At 43.3% G+C, this 18,471-nt stretch overlaps 2 protein-coding genes across 3 annotated transcripts in view; one reads left to right on the top strand and one right to left on the bottom strand.

Annotated features, from left to right (window-relative positions):
* Positions 1–220: 220 nt before the first annotated feature.
* rab5ab (RAB5A, member RAS oncogene family, b) lies at positions 221–8,470 on the top strand. The gene is made up of 6 exons (XM_058053661.2): positions 221–391; positions 2,567–2,763; positions 2,959–3,110; positions 6,186–6,308; positions 6,915–7,008; positions 7,332–8,470. The coding sequence occupies exons 2-6, from the start codon at positions 2,598–2,600 to the stop codon at positions 7,445–7,447; spliced, it is 651 nt and encodes a 216-aa protein (XP_057909644.1). The 5' UTR covers positions 221–391; positions 2,567–2,597; the 3' UTR covers positions 7,448–8,470.
* Positions 8,471–16,265: 7,795 nt separating this feature from the next.
* znf385d (zinc finger protein 385D) overlaps positions 16,266–18,471 on the bottom strand; it is a 74,242-nt gene continuing 72,036 nt past the window's right edge. Inside the window, exon 8 of one of the 2 annotated variants that reach the window (XM_058053388.2) lies at positions 16,266–17,203. In XM_058053388.2, the coding sequence (XP_057909371.2) occupies positions 16,955–17,203 (249 nt within the window). In that variant the 3' untranslated portion in view covers positions 16,266–16,954. The remainder of the gene's footprint in view (positions 17,204–18,471) is intronic. The other variant, XM_058053389.2, reaches the window with a different exon arrangement.

The raw sequence follows: 18,471 nt of genomic DNA, 5'->3' as shown, positions 1-18,471 counted from the left end.
AAATTTTACCCCACAATTTTTTTTTTCATGATGTACGAACAGCCGAGTTACATTTTTACTATCTTATATTGTTATATTTTTTTCGTTGTTGGTTTGTAGGTGTATTGTCGCGTAGCATGCACTGTTAAAAGACATTTATTTTATTAGATAAAGCAAATGTGAACTGTGTGTTATGATTGGCGGGGCTCGGCCAGACGTAGGATTGTCATACGATCTGTCATCATCGTGCTACAAAGCCAACCGGGAAGTTGAGACAAGTGGCGGAGCCTGCTGGAGAACAACCGGATGTTTCACTAGCTCGCCCGGCCGCAGCGCACATTAGACAGCCTCAAGTGGTTGTTTTTTGGGGAGGACATTTTGATCACATTCAACGGCTTCGTCTCTTGGCTGGGTGAGTAGCCAGCATTAGCCGCCGTTAGCTAGCAGGTGGGCTAAGCGGAGGGGGCTCCTCCCGAAACCAGCCGCCCCCAGCGCAGCGCCTCTTTAGCGGGCTAGCTTGTTAGCGCTAGCCGCCGTCGACACTGGAAGGGCCGGGGTAACTCGCTGGCGTGATGACTTGGGCGACTCCGACTGGCGAGTTTGCGTCATTTGTCATGTTCGGGTGAAAAACACTGACTCCAGTAAAGCCTTGTGACCATTTTCCACCACTAATGAGTTGACCAGTTCGTAGTGACAGCTAGCCAGTAGCGGCTAGCACAGCTAACGTCAGCTATCTGTCACTAGCCGTGTGTACACACCCAAACACATAACTTACACCACATTAGATATGTTTGCTAAAGCAACATTTAAACACGCAAACTACACACGTGGGTTATGTCTGTGTGTCCAGTTGATACGACACAATGTGTAGCAGACTTGATGGCTGTGAAAGATTTGTCTTGGGGAAGACATTACGAACTTTAGTTAGCTGCGCCGCTGACGCTAGCACGCTACTAGTTCATGCTAAAAAACAATAACAGGACGACAGGTTGCTTAAAATTTCGTTTTTGAGGTAGAACCGCAACTGTTATCTCTTACGCCTTACTGCAATGTTACATCATAATTAAGTGTTATATATGACTACGTGGCTGTCATAAATTATGTTTCTGACTTTTAATATGTGCATCATAGTTCAGGAACTTTACAATATGAATTCGAGGCTATAAATGAGAACATTAATGCGTGGTGATTATTGCTATGGCCGACACACCTTATTTGTTTAGTCTGTCAAGTAACCACTGTTTGCCTTTTTGTTGTGTGACCCGGAATACAAAACTCTGGCGGTGACTCATGAGTCCGTGTGAAGCATTACATTACAACTCATAAGGATGTTCTTTCTCTTCACACCAAAATATCAGCTTACTGATAAAATGTTTTATGACAGCAAATTACCTTCAAAACTACCCCAGACGTCAAACGCAATCTATTGAGGTATAGCATGTAAATAGAATTTCGCCTGTTCCAGTGTCAAACTGTGGCCATCTTAAAATGCTTCCAAAGTGTACAGCTAATGTACTAAGTCACATTTTAACATTCTTAACCATCATACTCTGTGTCGGTCAAATACGAAGATACGATTAAATTTAGTTACTTTTTTTGCTGACATTGCAAAGTAAAAGACAGTGCAGGTGGCCAGAGCCAATGTTAGCTGTCCTTCCAATATTTTTCGGGTCAGTCACCAAAACTTGATTAAACTGATTAATGCAGTAGCCTAGCCGGGACATTGGGAGGTCAAGAAGTAAACAAACCTCAAATTCTGCAGAGCAAGCCCTTTTGAAGAAGATGACAAAAATAAAGAAAGATAAGGATTATGGTGAACAACCATGCAGCACTAGAAGTCACATTAATGGTAAGAAGTATTTTATTTATTACTGGTTCACTTCAGCATAACAATGTTATTAATGAATTCAGAGACTAATATACTAAAATTGTTGGCCTTATTTCTTTTTGCATAGTCTTGACACAAAGTTTGTAGGTGGTTTCCCCAGAGAATGATGTTAAAATAACCTTTATGTTAAAATGTTAAAATAGCCTTTTAACTTTTGTGCTTTCACGATAGTTTGACCCGCTAATACATAAAAAAAACAAAAAAATAAAAGTATTTGAAGCAGCTCTTAATATGATGCAGGAGCAGTGTTTCACACTGCCATAATTGGCCTTAAAGCATTTGCAAAAAACATGAGTAAAAAACGTACTCTTCCGCTTTTTTCTGTTTTTTATGTCACAAACAAGACTGAGCAGCCTGCAAGTTCTTTTCAGAAGGGCCCAGAGCAGCACACCCTGTGCGTTGAGAAGAGCGATATGTGCCTTCATGTCATGCTTTCATGTCTCTTCACTAGATTTGTCACCAGCCACTTTTTTTGAAAGCTTATCTGAAGACTGGCTAAATAGCTGGCAACACTGATCCCCCTCCTGCTACATTTTCTTATTTTGCTCTCCTGTGGCGGCCTCCCACAAATAATTAAATGTAAGGGAAACAGGGTGTAAACTTGTACAAACTCCATATATCGTTACATTTAATACAGCTCAGGCATGTTGATCAAAAGTGAGCAGGTTATTCAAGGTCATTTTTTTGTGTGTTCCCCAGCATCCGAAAGGAAGCGTCCGGAGAAAGTGACATGGCAAGTAGAGGCGGAGCTACCCGACCCAATGGGCCCAACGGCGGCAACAAGATCTGCCAGTTTAAGCTGGTTCTGCTCGGGGAGTCAGCGGTGGGGAAGTCCAGTCTGGTGCTCCGCTTCGTCAAGGGCCAGTTTCACGAATTCCAGGAGAGCACGATTGGAGGTTTGGACCTTGACTGAATGAATATATAAAGAATAATATAAATATTCCACTGGATGATTGAAACAATTTGAGTTCATGTCATGGCCACACCGCCTCCCCATGCTGGGGGCACTTATTCAACAGTTTTCAACAATGCTCCCCAGTAGTTAAAGGACAGCAATGATTGACCTTTGACCTGCTCTGTGTCCACCACAGCTGCTTTCCTGACCCAGACGGTATGTTTGGATGACACGACGGTCAAATTTGAAATTTGGGACACAGCTGGCCAGGAGCGCTACCACAGTCTGGCTCCCATGTACTACCGAGGCGCTCAGGCCGCCATTGTGGTCTATGACATTACCAATGAGGTGAGGTCGTATGTCTGTTATTCCAGTGTAAAAAGAAGTGATCTACTGTTAACACGAATGTGTCGGTCCGTGCACTTGTGTAGTGCACTATAAGTACAGTGCATCCGGAAAGTATTCACAGCGCTTCACTTTTTCTACATTTTGTCATGTTCTCTTACCTTACCTCAAAATTCTACACAAAATACTCCATTATGACAATGTGAAAAAAGGTTTTTTTGACATGTTTTGAATTTATTAAAAATAGAAAACAAATAAATCACATTTACATAAGTATTCACACTTTGTTGATCCACCTTTGACAGCAATTACAGCCTCAAGTCTTTTTGAATATGATCCCACAAGTTTAGCACACCTATCTTTAGGCAGTTTTGCCCATTCTTCTTTGCAATAAGTCTCAAGCTCCATCAGGTTGGATGGGAGACGTCTGCACAGCCATTTTCAGATCTCTCCAGAGATGTTCGATCGGATTCAAGTCTGGACTCTGGCTGGGCCACTCCAGGACATTCACGGAGTGGTTCTGAAGCCAATCTTTTGAGATCTGGCTGTGTGCTAATGTCTACTGTCTATATGGTCAAGGTACATGACCAGTCTACTGAGGTCAAGAGCGCTCTGGAGCAGGTTTTCATCCAGGATATCTCTATATATTGCTGCATTCATTTTTCCTTCTATCCTGACTAGTCTGCCAGTTCCTGCTGCTGAAAAACATCCCCACAGCATGATGCTGCCACCACCATGCTTCACTGTAGGGATGGTATTGGCCTGGTGATGAGCACCATGCCAATATGGTTTCCTCCAAACATGGCGCCTGGCATTCACACCAAAGAGTTCAATCTTTGTCTCATCAGACCAGATAATTTTGTTTCTCATGGTCTGAGAGTCATTCAGGTGCTTTTTGGCAAATTCTAGACGGGCTGCCATGTTCCTTTTACTAAGGAGTGGCTTTCGTCTGGCCACTCTACCATACAGGCCTGATTGGTGGATTGCTGCAGAGATGGTTGTCCTTCTGGAAGGCTCTCCTCTCTCCACAGAGGAACGCTGGAGCTCTGACAGAGTGACCATCGGGGCCTTGGTCACCTCCCTGACTAAGGCCCTTCTTCCCCGATCGCTCAGTTTAGAAGGCCGGCCAGCTCTAGGAAGAGTCCTGGTGGTTCCAAACGTCTTCCATTTACGAATAATGGAGGCCACTGTGCTCATTGGGACCTTCAAAGCAGCAGAAATTTTTCTGTATCCTTCCCCAGATTTGTGCCTCAAGACAATCCTGTCTCGCAGGTCTACAGACAGTTCTTTTGACTTCATGCTTGGTGTTTGTGCTCTGACATGCACAGTCAACTGTGGGACCTTATATAGACAGTTATTATATTTCCAAATCATGTCCAATCAACTGAATTTACTGCAGGTGGACTCCAATTAAGCTGTAGAAAGATCTCAAGGATGATCAGTGGAAAAAAGATGCACCTGAGCTCAAGTTTGAGCTTCATGGCAAAGGCTGTGAATACTTATGTAAATGTGATTTTTTTGTCTTCTATTTTTAATAAATTCAAAACATGTCAAAAAAAACTTTTTTCACACTGTCATAATGGAGTATTTTGTGTAGAATTTTGAGGTAAGAGATTAATTTAATTCAGTTTGGAATGAGGCTGTAACATGACAAAATGTAGAAAAAGTGAAGCGCTGTGAATACTTTCCGGATGCACTGTTTGTGGATGTTGTAGTCAAAATTGCCTTAAATGGAGAGTACCTAGTGATGGGCGCTTACTATCCTCTTTAGGTGCCATGTTATGTTCAGTCCTAACACATTTTTAATGACTGTAAAATCAAGAAGTGGGTGAGTTTAATAAGCAAAGTGATTACATCATTCACAAGTTTCTCTTGATGACACGGAACCGTCTAAACTTATCGGATATTTGAAGAAGCGTTACACGGGAAACACAATAAAATGAAAATAGATCAATGATCAATTCATAGTGAAGCTGAAGTTCATTCATTTTCTACCGCGTATCCTCACGAGGGTCGTGGACGGAGCTGGAGCCTATCCCAGCTGTCTTCGGGCAAGAGGCGGAGTACACCCTGGACTGGTTGCCAGCCAATCACAGGGCACATATAGACAAACAACCATTCACACTCACATTCATACCTATGGACAATTTGGAGTCGCCAATTAACCTAGCATGATTTTGGAATGTGGGAGGAAACCGGAGTACCCGGAGAAAACCCACACATGCACGGGGAGAACATGCAAACTCCACACAGAGATGGCAGAGGGTGGAATTGAACTCTGGTCTCCTAGCTGTGAGGTCTGCGCGCTAATCGCTCGACCGCCGTGCAGCCCATAAAAAGTTCATATCATTTAAAAAAAAAAATAAATCAAGAGGAAGTTCAGACTTTTACCATCATCCCAAATGAACTCGGGTTTGCACCCTCAGTTAAACCATGCAGACTTCTATGACTCTGCCTCTTAAAAGCATTGGAATCGGGAATCATTAGGAACCAAAAACGAAACGAGTATTTGGTATCAGAACCTGATTTGTTCAAATTGTTGAATGATGCCCAACCCTGGTCAGTAGTGATAACAGAAAAGAGGACCAGACCCCATTGGTGGTGAGTACAGTATGCCTATCTGACACTACATTGTGGATGAAACTATTAAAGAAGGAAATGGGGCTGCTTTTCTCATACTTTGTAATATCTCTTGTTCAAGCCTTTTGTAACATTCCACACTAGAAATACTGTAATAAAAGTATACATGTGTTGTGCTAGTATCGGATTGCTATCTGTATCGGCCTACATTCAATGTTGGTACCGGGACACTTCAGAAAAGAAATGAAGCAGTTTTAATAATATGAAAGAGTCAGTTGGTGTAGTCTATGTTGGAGTCTTATTGCTCTGAATGCTTTTGAAAACTTCTTATTTATATTCTTCTCTTACCACCACTTGTTGAGACTGAGACTTTTTCTGTAAGAAGTGTTGTGGAAGTGGGGAAAAAACAAAACAAAACTGAGGAGGATTTGATGACCTTTGACCTGGCATCCTGGCTGATCGTCCTCCCAAATAGTCATATGGTCTTCCCATGTGCAGGAGTCATTTGTACGAGCAAAGAACTGGGTGAAGGAGCTCCAGAGACAAGCCAGCCCAAACATCGTCATCGCCCTGGCAGGGAACAAAGCTGACCTGGCCAACAAGCGAGCGCTCGACTTCCAGGTTGGTCCATTTCTTTCCACTGCATCCACAAAGACGAGTCGTGTTTGTAAACAGACAGGACTTGATGGAAAATGTCCTTTGTACCAAAATATGGTAGTTAAAGGAGCCATCTGAACTTTATCTCAGCCATGGGAAGGAGTTGAATTCTGGGACACGTCATCAGTAGTGTACCTTAGAATCAGTGGGTGTTTCGGCCTTTCACTAGACGTCCTCATCAAAGGCGGCCAGCGACAGGGTGGTCAAGTCTGATCATGAGCAAAGTAGTGCCTGGAGGTGGTTGGGGGTGGTCAGGCGTAGTAAGTTCCGGACCTGGGAACAACCCCCCTCCCCCGGGTCGTCGCTCAGCCTCCTCCCTTCCACCCACATCCCACCCTCATTATTTTTCAAGTACAAAATACTAGAGGATGTGTACTGTTTTTCTTCACCTCATACCTTCCCTTTAAGAAGGGCCTGCAGGTATACCTAATGAAGTGTTCAGGGAGTGTAGATTCTAAAAGGTGGATTTGTTAGTTGTCTGGTCACACATCGCACGTCTACCAGCCAATTAGAGAGGTGACGCTGATGTTTTTTAATGAAATGAAGCTGATGATGTTTTCATGTGAACAGGACGCACAGTCGTACGCCGACGACAACAGTCTGCTCTTCATGGAGACGTCAGCAAAGACCTCCATGAACGTCAACGAGATATTCATGGCCATTGGTAAGTGTTTCCTCTAAAACACTTCACCTGACACAGTACTTAACATGTCAGCGTGGCACCTTGCTATTTTCATGCTTTTCTAGCATGTTTCTTTGCTAAAAGCTTGATGAAAGTGTAATTTACCAACCTCCCCACTAGGGGGGGCAACTCCACCCATACTGTGCTTTTGGCCGCTTGTATGTTGCAACTAATGTGGGAAAAACCACAGAACTTGTGGTGGGATACATTGTGGCCAGGTCTTGCTACCTTTTATTAAGTTGTGCGGGGACGAGAATGCACGACCTCCTCCTGACAGGTGAGCTCACTGTGTGGTGTCATCGCAGCCAAGAAGCTCCCCAAGAATGAGCCACAAGCAGCCGGTGCCGGCAGCGGGCGGAACCGGGGCGTGGACCTGACGGAGACGGCTCAAGCCAACAGCCGCAAATGCTGCAGTAACTAAGACCACCCCCCCAAACACACACACAAACATATACAAACACACACACACACACATCGGGCTCCTCAGCTTCCTGACGTCAAACCTTGGTCTTCACCCCTCCCTCCTGGAATAGCAAAAGACTTTGTATAGCTGCATTTCTAAACCTCTTTTTTTGGTTAATGTTCCTCTTTTTTTTTTTTTTTTTACTTTTTTAAGAAGAGTATCTCAGTATAACGGATGCATGTTATCACTACAACGCCTGACGAAAACTAACCGCCCACCTTCAAAAGACCAGCCTGCCAGCATAAGGGCGGGGCCCCGTTAGTCGCACATGGATGCGAGCGGGCACCCTTTCACTAACTAATCCCAACAAAAGCGGTCTTTTCCTGCGATGTCCCGGCCTGGTTGAGCTGCTGCTTCTTCTTTTGGAAATTCATTTGAGACCTCGGTGAGATGCTTCCTGTTGTGTCCTGCCGCAGCAACCTTCGTCAGCATCGTCACCCTGCGGCTCATTAGCTTCATGGGGAAGGGGGGGGGGTCTTGTTTTTGGATGTCATCGCTGATGAAGAGAAGATGCAACGTCTTTGTCTGGGAACAAGAGACATGGCTTTGGATTTTGGACAGTCAACACCACAAACGACCACAAGGCTTGTGTGGCTGCCGGCGAGCTCGCCAAGAGATTCCGAACAATTGTACAGTCCTAAAGGGTCCTTGTTGCTTTTTGTTTTTATTTCATATTCTCTTCTTGTCTCCAAAACTGGTCAAAGCATAACGCTGTGGTGGTCTTTTTTTCGTATTAGCTCTGTGTAGTGTTATTAACAAAACAAAAAAAAAAACCCTCTGGTGTCGTTGAAAAGGAACTTTTAATTGCATTGCACAGTGTTGATCATCATGTCTTCATTTTATATGAGCGAGTGCTTGTTGTGACTTGCTAACTCTCAGCTCCGTCACGGCAAAGTGGATTTTAACCATGAAAAAAAACATGACTATGATGATGGACTGATCACCTACAACTTAATAAATTCAATAAAGAAGCTTCTTCTACGCTTTTTTTTTCTGGCTCTGGAAGTCATGTGTTGCAGTCCCATTGGTGGCCGCGTGGAGGCAGTAGTGCACCGTGACCTCCACAGGCAATCCAAACATCAACTCCATTGATTTATTACACAAGTGGCATTTCATTATAACATAAAATCTGATCTATAATGGAATAAATGTTACACGTGTCATAAACTCTTGAGTGCTCGTATATGACACGACCACACAGGCTTTGACCTTGAGGAGGTCAACATGAACGACACAGCCAGTGGCATGGCGCCATCGTCATTCGAGAAACAACTCTTGCTCTGTGCTCCCCGGAGGGAGGAGAGTTGGGCAGTATGGCAAACTTTGTACTCGGGCGCTGACGCAAGCTGCAGGCTCAAGGCTGGGCAGAGGAAGCGGTTACCACGGCGATAGGGTGCAGCTACTTGTGAAGGTCACTGCTGTGAAACACCTCCAAATAGACCTTGTGACTCCTACCAAGTGCATCATACCACCGCATCACCTTCACCAAGACAAACATGACACAATGTATACTTTCCCATTGAGCTGTTGTATTTGGTATATTAAAACCTTTTAAATATTTTCTTCATTTTAATATCTATGAGCAACCCGTATTGACATTTTAAGGAAAATTCTACCAAGGATGCGCATCGCTGTGGTGAGGCACAGAGCAGCAAGTCAGCCCATTCTGACACCGTGCTGATTGCCACAATAATGATTGACAGCACATAGCAGAATAATGGAGGGCCCGATGAGCGTTTTCATTGAATGAGGCCCAGAATTCCTGGCAACACCCCTGTTGAGGCAGGCATTTTGTAATAGGGAGGGGACTGAAATTCATCCTGGGTTGTCCCTGAGGCCTCCTCCTGCTCTGACGGCTCCCTGGGGGGGTGTCCGTGCGGCATCCTGACCAGATCTCCAAGCCCAGTAGCTCTACTCCCGAGTTTCTCCCAGATTCTTTTAACTGGGAATGTTGTCCTTTTGATCACTACTCAAACCTCATGACCGTAGGCGAGGGTATGAACGTAGATGAACTGGTAAATTGAGAGTTTACCAGGAAGCTGAGCAATCAGCCATGGATAAAGGAAAGTCCATTTTTATGGGAAATGCTTCTTAAGTGAATAATATCTCCCACTCACTGTTGTTGGTGTTGGTGGCAGTAAAAAATGTGTGCTGGCAAGCAAGGAAGAGATCAGATGAGCTTCCGGAAGGTTCTATTAGGAGATTGGAATCTGGCCGTTACACCTCCACCTCATGACTCACTCATCCACACATTTAAGATGTCTTCTGCTGGCACATTTTGATTTAGTAGCAGCATCCTATATGATCCTATATGATCCTATATGATGGTTTGGATGACTTTACAGACTGTCTGTCTCCCATTTCTATCTGAGACAATAAGAACGTACCCAAGTCTTCTGTCTGCTTTCTGGAGATCTTCATTGTTCTCTGCTGTTTTTATAGCAAGAAATAATATAATATAATATATAATATATAATATATAATATATAATATATAATATATAATATATAATATATAATATATAATATATAATATATAATATATAATATATAATATATAATATATAATATATAATATATTCATTCATTCATTTTCTACCGCTTTTTCCTCACGAGGGTCGCGGGGGTGCTGGAGCCTATCCCAGCTGTCTTTTGGGCAAGAGGCGAGGTACACCCTGGACTGGTGGCCAGCCAATCACAGGGCACATATAGACAAACAACCATTCACACTCACATTCATACCTATGGACAATTTGGAGTCACCAATTAACCTAGCATGTTTTTGGAATGTGGGAGGAAACCGGAGTACCCGGAGAAAACCCACACATGCACGGGGAGAACATGCAAACTCCACACAGAGATGGCCGAGGGTGGAATTGAACCCTAGTCTCCTAGCTGTGAGGTCTGTGCGCTAACCACTAGACCGCCGTGCGGCCCCTATATAATATATAATACGTATATAATAATATAAATAATAATAATATCTTTTACACCGGTACAAACATCACCCCCCCCAACCAAAGGCAGCAAAAGCCTACTTACTGATGGCTATTAAAGATGAGTTTAGATGTTTTTTTTTCCAGTCGTATATCATAAATGTTAAACCTTCAATTCCGATACGGTGATTGTCGGTGTAGAACAAACAATAGCCAATCAAGAAATTGGAAGGAAAGTGAAAAAGACGAAGCTTGGAAGCACACCTGATTGTGTTGATGCAAACAAACAGATGCGTGTTGTTTGTATGCGCCTTATCCACCAGAGATGTTCCACTCACCACTTTGGTTTTTATGCCATCCGCCATCCCATAATGACATCTGAATAATATCTTGGATTTGGAGAAAGGGTTGTTTTTTTGGTTACAGGTGTTTGAGTTAGGGTCTAGGATTAGGGTTTTGGTCCGGTAGGGCTAGAGTTAAGTTTAGGTTTTAGGGTTTTGAATGGGGTTGGTGTTAGGAGTCATGGAGACCTCCACCCTGATCAGGGGTTCTGACAGGGCAGTTGTGGCTTTGGTTATAGATGGGATGAGGCAATCCATCCATCCATCCATTTTCCTCCACTTATCCGGGTCCGGGTCGCGGGGGCAGCAGTCTTAGTAGGGAAGCCCAGACTTCCTGGTCCCCGGCCACCTCCTCCAGCTCCACCGGGAGGACACCAAGGTGTTCCCAGGCCAGCTGTGAGACATAATCCCTCCAGCGTGTCCTAAGTCTGCCCCGGGGCCTTTTCCCAACTGGGCATGCCCGGAACACCTCACCAGGGAGGCGTCCGGGAGGCATCCGGACTAGATGCCCGAGCCACCTCAACTGACTCCTCTTGATGTGAAGGAGAAGCGGCTCTACTCTGAGCCCCTCCCGGACGCCTGAGCTCCTCACCCTAAGGGATGGGGCAGTTAGGGTTAGAATTGAAGTTAGGGGTAGGGTATGGATGGGGCTGAATCAGGATTAGGGTTAGCTTTATGGTATGGGGGTAGAGTCGTGGTTGGGACTAGGCTTTTTGTTACAGTCAGGCTTAGGGCTAACTTTAGGATTAGAGTTGGGGTTAAGGGTTACAGTTGAGGTTATGAATCGGGCACAGTTAGGGTTAGGGTTTTGGTAATGGATAGGCCCGAGTCAGAATTCGGGTTAGCTTTAGGTTAAAGGGTTAGCCGGTCGGGGCTAGGGTTTTCATTACAGATAGGTTTAAGTTATCTTTAGGCTCTGTCCACACGGGAATGTTCCTGGGATTTTTTTGTGACAGTTTGGAACCACATGACACTCCAAACTATAGAAGAACGAAGGCATGTGCATAAGTTTGTCGTCTTTCTGTTTTCAAGGCATGGATCATCGAGAATGAAGACGGAGGGGAGTTACTTTTACAAGACACGGAATATAAGTCAACAAAATATCATGAGAATGTCAACTGGGATGAGTCATGTCCTTCAAAATATTAATATTTATGTTGGCTTGTCGTCAAAATCACTTCTGGTCATGTGACGGCAACAGGTCGGAAACGTTGTTGGGGTTTTTCCCACTCTAATAACCGTTTTCAAAAAATAGCGCATGGATGAAAGGATAAAATACTTTGCCTGAAAACGTTTCTGTGTGAATAGGGTTAGAGTTTGGGGTTTGGGTTATGAATGAGTGTTATGGTAATGGTGTGGGCTCAGTCAAGATTAGGGTTAGGGTGATCGGGACTTGGCTTTTGGTTATGGATAGAGCCGAGATGCGGATAGTTTTTGTGTTGGGTTAGTCTTCTTTACTTGTTTACATCGCATTTTAACTTTCCCACCCGTCCATTTTCTATGCAGTTTTTTACTTAATAATTTTAGACCCGGGGCGGCACGGCGGTCTAGTGGTTAGCGTGCAGACCTCACAGCTAGGAGACCAGGGTTCAAATCCACCCTCGGCCATCTCTGTGTGGAGTTTGCATGTTCTCCCCGTGCATGCGTGGGTTTTCTCCGGGTACTCCGGTTTCCTCCCACATTCCAAAAACATGCTAGGTTAATTGGCCACTCCAAATTGTCCATAGGTATGAATGTGAGTGTGAATGGTTGTTTGTCTATATGTGCCCTGTGATTGGCTGGCCTCTCAGCCAAAGACAGCTGGGATAGGCTCCAGCACCCCACGCGACCCTCGTGAGGAAAAGCGGTAGAAAATGAATGAATTTTAGACCCGAACTTGTACTTGAGTAAAATGTCCTGTGTGTCTATCCATTAGCACTGATGACACTTTGGCTTCTAGCAAACATTTTGAGACACTCAGCATTTTAGAATTGTGCTCTTGGGCACCGGACAGAAGGCCTGTGTTAAAACTCTGAAGTGAATTGAGTTTTAAACCACAGAGAGGTTTTGTTTGCAATTTGAGTGACTCCAAAGGTTTTGCTCTCATTGTGACGTTCTCAGGAGAACAAAGCTGAGAGCCTAAAATAGCTCGGGAGTCAAAAGTTGAACACACAAACGCACAAGAGCATCAACCCACACATGACCGTAAAAGCAGCTGCATTTTATGTGAGCAACTACGGGACGGGTGTTCCTCATCTGCATGATTAACTGCTGCAGCAATTTCAACACTTGCTAGGTGTTAGCATAACTGTTTGCATGTTAGCTATTTTACTCATGTCAAAATGCTAATATTTACATGGCATGACGTAAGAATGCCATACAACTATCTTTGCACTTTCGGAACAGACCCTTAGCTAGCTAAGTGTTAGCATAACTGTTTGTATGTTAGCTATTTTACTCATGTCAAAATGCTAATATTTACATGGCATGACGTAAGAATGCCATACAACTATCTTTGCACTTTCGGAACAGACCCTTAGCTAGCTAGGTGTTAGCATAACTGTTTGTATGTTAGCTATTTTACTCATGTCAAAATGCTAATATTTACATGGCATGACGTAAGAATGCCATACAACTATCTTTGCACTTTCCGAACAGACCCTTAGCTAGCTAAGTGTTAGCATAACTGTTTGTATGTTAGCTATTTTACTCATGTCAAAATGCTAATATTTACATGGCATGACGTAAGAATGCCATACAACTATCTTTGCACTTTCGGAACAGACCCTTAGCTAGCTAAGTGTTAGCATAACTGTTTGTATGTTAGCTATTTTACTCATGTCAAAATGCTAATATTTACATGGCATGACGTAAGAATGCCATACAACTATCTTTGCACTTTCGGAACAGACCCTTAGCTAGCTAGGTGTTAGCATAACTGTTTGTATGTTAGCTATTTTACTCATGTCAAAATGCTAATATTTACATGGCATGACGTAAGAATGCCATACAACTATCTTTGCACTTTCCGAACAGACCCTTAGCTGGCTAAGTGTTAGCATAACTGTTTGTATGTTAGCTATTTTACTCATGTCAAAATGCTAATATTTACATGGCATGACGTAAGAATGCCATACAACTATCTTTGCACTTTCGGAACAGACCCTATACAACTATCTTTGCACTTTCCGAACAGACCCTTAGCTAGCTAAGTGTTAGCATAACTGTTTGTATGTTAGCTATTTTACTCATGTCAAAATGCTAATATTTACAAGGCATGACGTAAGAATGCCATACAATTATCTTTGCACTTTCGGAACAGACCCTTAGCTAGCTAGGTGTTAGCATAACTGTTTGTATGTTAGCTATTTTACTCATGTCAAAATGCTAATATTTACATGGCATGACGTAAGAATGCCATACAACTATCTTTGCACTTTCGGAACAGACCCTTAGCTAGCTAGGTGTTAGCATAACTGTTTGTATGTTAGCTATTTTACTCATGTCAAAATGCTAATATTTACATGGCATGATGTAAGAATGCCATACAACTATCTTTGCACTTTCGGAACAGACCCTTAGCTAGCTAGGTGTTAGCATAACTGTTTGTATGTTAGCTATTTTACACATGTCAAAATGCTAATATTTACATGGCATGACGTAAGAATGCCATACAACTATCTTTGCACTTTCGAAACAGACCCTATACAACTATCTTTGCACTTTCCGAGCAGACCCTTAGCTAGCTAGGTGTTAGCATAACTGTTTGTATGTTAGCTATTTTACTCATGTCAAAATGCTAATATTTACATGGCATGACGTAAGAATGCTATACAACTATCTTTGCACTTTCCGAACAGACCCTTAGCTAGCTAGGTGTTAGCATAACTGTTTGTATGTTAGCTATTTTACTCATGTCAAAATGCTAATATTTACATGGCATGATGTAAGAATGCCATACAACTATCTTTGCACTTTCGGAACAGACCCTTATCTAGCTAGGTGTTACCAAATAGCATGCTAACTGTTAGCATCGTAGCCATTTCACCCATTGAAATACTATATATTTTCCTATATGACGTGAAATCACAATAGATGTGACTAATACCTTTCAGTACTTGGTGCTATCTTGGTAGGTGCTAACATGTTAGCTATTAGCATTGTGAGCATTCCCGTTTTCCGATGGATGGGGTTTGGCAACAGGACCATTTCAAATTTCTGCGACAATTTTTCTAGTTTTTTTGTGTTATCAGTCTTAGCATTTAGGTCAAAGTTCATCATCAGAGCATTTGTTTTTTCCCCGGTTGCACATGTTTCTGGTTACTAATCACGAATGTTTCACAAACATGTGGCAAAAGGTTACACTCATAATGAAGTCCGGTGACCTAAAACTCCCTCCATTTCTCCAAAGGAAGTCCTATTTAGGTGCACGCGTGGAAAAGGATTCAGCGACACAGACTCACACACGGAAAAGACGACAAAGACCAATGAGGAAAGAGTGACAGTAATTACCAGACAGTCAACATAGTAAAAAAAACGAGCTTGTTAAATTTTTTGGGGGGCCAATTTCATCAGGTCTGAGTCACAACTCAGACCAATCTGACCTAAATAAAATCTTCTTGGGTGAAGTCCATTACACAACACGTTCTACCTGGCAGCGCTGACAATGTGGGGAAGAGGCGTCATGGCGGGAGCATCCCCCTTCCAGATGTTTGTCATCACGGCACCTGGGGGGGTGGCAGTGTGTCACATGGGGGAGAGAGCGGCGGGGCTTGCGAGCCAAGCTAGAAATGAGGGATCTGTGAGTCATATGATGGGAAAAAAAGATGGATGTGCCCAAAGTTTTCATCAATGCATTCAAACATTTTCCTGCATGTTTAAAAACTGCACCCCATTTCTGTTGATGTTAAAGTATCAGTTTGTTCAAATTTACTGTAAATTCCAGCGTATAAGCTGCTGCTTTTTTTCAAAACTTTGAACCTTATGATTTACAATCATGTGGCTCGCGAGTCAGTGAGGAAATGGTAGCTGCTCAAGCTACATCAAGCTTGTCAACCCGCTGGAAATATCAGGAGGTCATTATATATAACAATATATATAATATAATATATATAATATATAATAATATATAACAGTCTGGCTCACTGTGTCATCTAACAAAGAACACTAAACTCATCACATCACTTAACACTCAAAAAGTATACTTAAATATGCAAGTACTAATACAAGTGTAACATAATAACTATTAGTTTTCCCATAATTCCTTGCATCTGAGCAACACATTCACTACGGCGCTGCGATGACGTCAGCCTCCCTCTGGGATCCAGGCTCCTCTGACTCTCTCTAGTGGACAGAGGCAACATTGCCTCACCAGCCATCCATTTTCGATGCCGCTTGTCCTCCAATGAAATGCCTTGCTTGACAAAATGCATTAGAGGAAAACTTTGAATTGTTCTTTTTCTTTTTAAACTCATACCTAATGTTAAGTTGCTGTGTGATGAGTATAGTGTTCATTGTAAGATGTGAATTTTTGCATAGCTCAAAGTATTTATGTCTGCATAGTGTCCTGTGCATACGGACTTGTGCGTGCCACAATATGAAATTTTATTACGTGGACACTTGACTCGTGTATTGGAGATGTATATATCATACACCATTTTCAACTCCGCGTTTCCTACCTGAGGCTTGTCACTCACTTGAAGAACCTACAGTAACTGCAGCACTTTTACCAAAGTAGGACTCTTTTATTTCCGTCAAATGCTTCACCTTTGACACATAGACATGGAACACAGAAGCATGGGTGGTCCGTCATGTGGTCTCAGACGTGTCGACAAGGATGCCTGGCGCATGGATGGAACGTTCACTCAAACACACACACACACACACGCGTAAGGACAAATAGAAAAACAACACACACTGTCACCATCAAACACCATCTAGTGTCTTCCGTGCACGTCAACAGAGGCTGAAGTGCAAACACGAAGAGAGTGACACGAACATCATCATGAAGTCTGCATAGTTCACATGTGGTTTACATTATTGCCGTCAAATGTGCATCCGCGGTCTTCGGGCCCCTTCCCCTTCGTCAGAGAGGCGCGGTCGCGTCTTAGCTGTTCATGTAGCCTCGTCGGGAGTGGCGACAGGTGTCAATCACGGCATGAACCCTGAATGCATAGACTGGTTGGAGTGCTGGTGGGAGGAGGAGGGGGGTCAGTAGGGGGCAAAGAGGACTTGAGGGTGGGAGGTCCTGACAGGCCCGGGAGCGGGGCGGAGCAAGGCGGCGGGGAGGGGCTGCGTCTGGAAGAGGGTGGGAGCTGTGGCGCTGTTGGCGCCGTGGCCGGCGGTGCGATGTGTGAAGGTGTTGTTGATGGCGGCCGCCATCGCTGCCAAGTGGGCGGGTAGCATGTGGGCGGCGAGGGGCGGGCACTGACGCTCTTTCCCCAAGGTCAGCTTTATCTGCTGGAGGACAAAACATGGTCGGTGGGGGGGTCAACTGGCCTATACGAGGCACTAAAAGCAGATTTGTTTAACAATAATTATTAGAAATATTTTTCGTCATTGCGTGTATATTTCTACATTATTATTATGATTATTGTTCATGGATTTTTTTCATGTATTAACAGAACAATTTTCCAAACAAAGGTATTTGAGTACTAGTAGTAACAAGTAGAAAAGGTAATCTAGGAAGGGTACAATACGTAATATATAAATGAGTACATATGATTGAGTGTACTGTGTACTTAATTCCAGAGTGTTTGAGTTTTGATAGTGTAGCGCTGTCTGGAAATGAAATTGCAATGTTTACGTCCTACTTCTCTCATTAGTACTAACAAATAGAAAAGGTAATCTAGGAAGGGTACAATACGTAATATATAAATGAGTACATATGATTGAGTATACTGTGTACTTAATTCCAGAGTGTTTGAGTTTTGATAGTGTAGCGCTGTCTGGAAATGAAATTGCAATGTTTACGTCCTACTTCTCTCATTAGTAGTAACAAATAGAAAAGGTCATCTAAGAAGGGTACAATACGTAATATATAAATGAGTACATATGATTGAGTATACTGTGTACTTAATTCCAGAGTGTTTGAGTTTTGATAGCGTAGCGCTGTCTGGAAATGAAATTGCAGTGTTTACGTCCTACTTTTCTCATTTTTAAGTTTGGATGGGTTTTGTAGGTAGTACTGCCCCTTCTGCTACGTAGCCAAGATGGCGACTATTGAGGGTGGTCAGTGCCTACTTCTCAGAACTACGAACTGACAGTTTTTGGCCATTTGGGTAATGAACAGTGCACTGCAATCACCTAAGCACTGACAGGTCAGTACACAAGTGTGCCAGTTGAGATCATTTGAAGAGGTCTATGAACAAACACCAAGTAAACTGATGATTTGAATGAATCCCGGTCAGCACACTTTTGATTGTTCAACCACGAATGGCCAAGGCTTACAAAGAGGAAATGTATTTTGGAAGAATGACGTTGACGCTTCCAGAGACTTTTTCGAGAAAGCCTTCCAAGAAAGCATGACGATGCTGAGCAGACACCAACATGGACTTTTTCTTTCCATTTGTCACCTGACTGTACCTCGCTGCACCGCTTTCCAGCTGTGGAAAGTTCCTCCTGGGTGGAGCTCACGGCCTCCAGGTCACACATTTGCAAAGCACAACCTTGCCATTGAGGGGGGGTTTATGCGCACTAATGCAATTTTTATTGCAATTGTATATTTA

Source organism: Doryrhamphus excisus, linkage group LG5 (assembly GCF_037039965.1).
Source record: "Doryrhamphus excisus strain RoL-2023G ecotype Guam linkage group LG5, RoL_Dexc_Guam_v1.1, whole genome shotgun sequence".
Classification (NCBI taxonomy): domain Eukaryota; kingdom Metazoa; phylum Chordata; class Actinopteri; order Syngnathiformes; family Syngnathidae; genus Doryrhamphus; species Doryrhamphus excisus.
The sequence above is the reverse complement of the archived record's forward strand: the minus strand, read 5'-3'. Positions and strand labels throughout refer to the sequence as shown.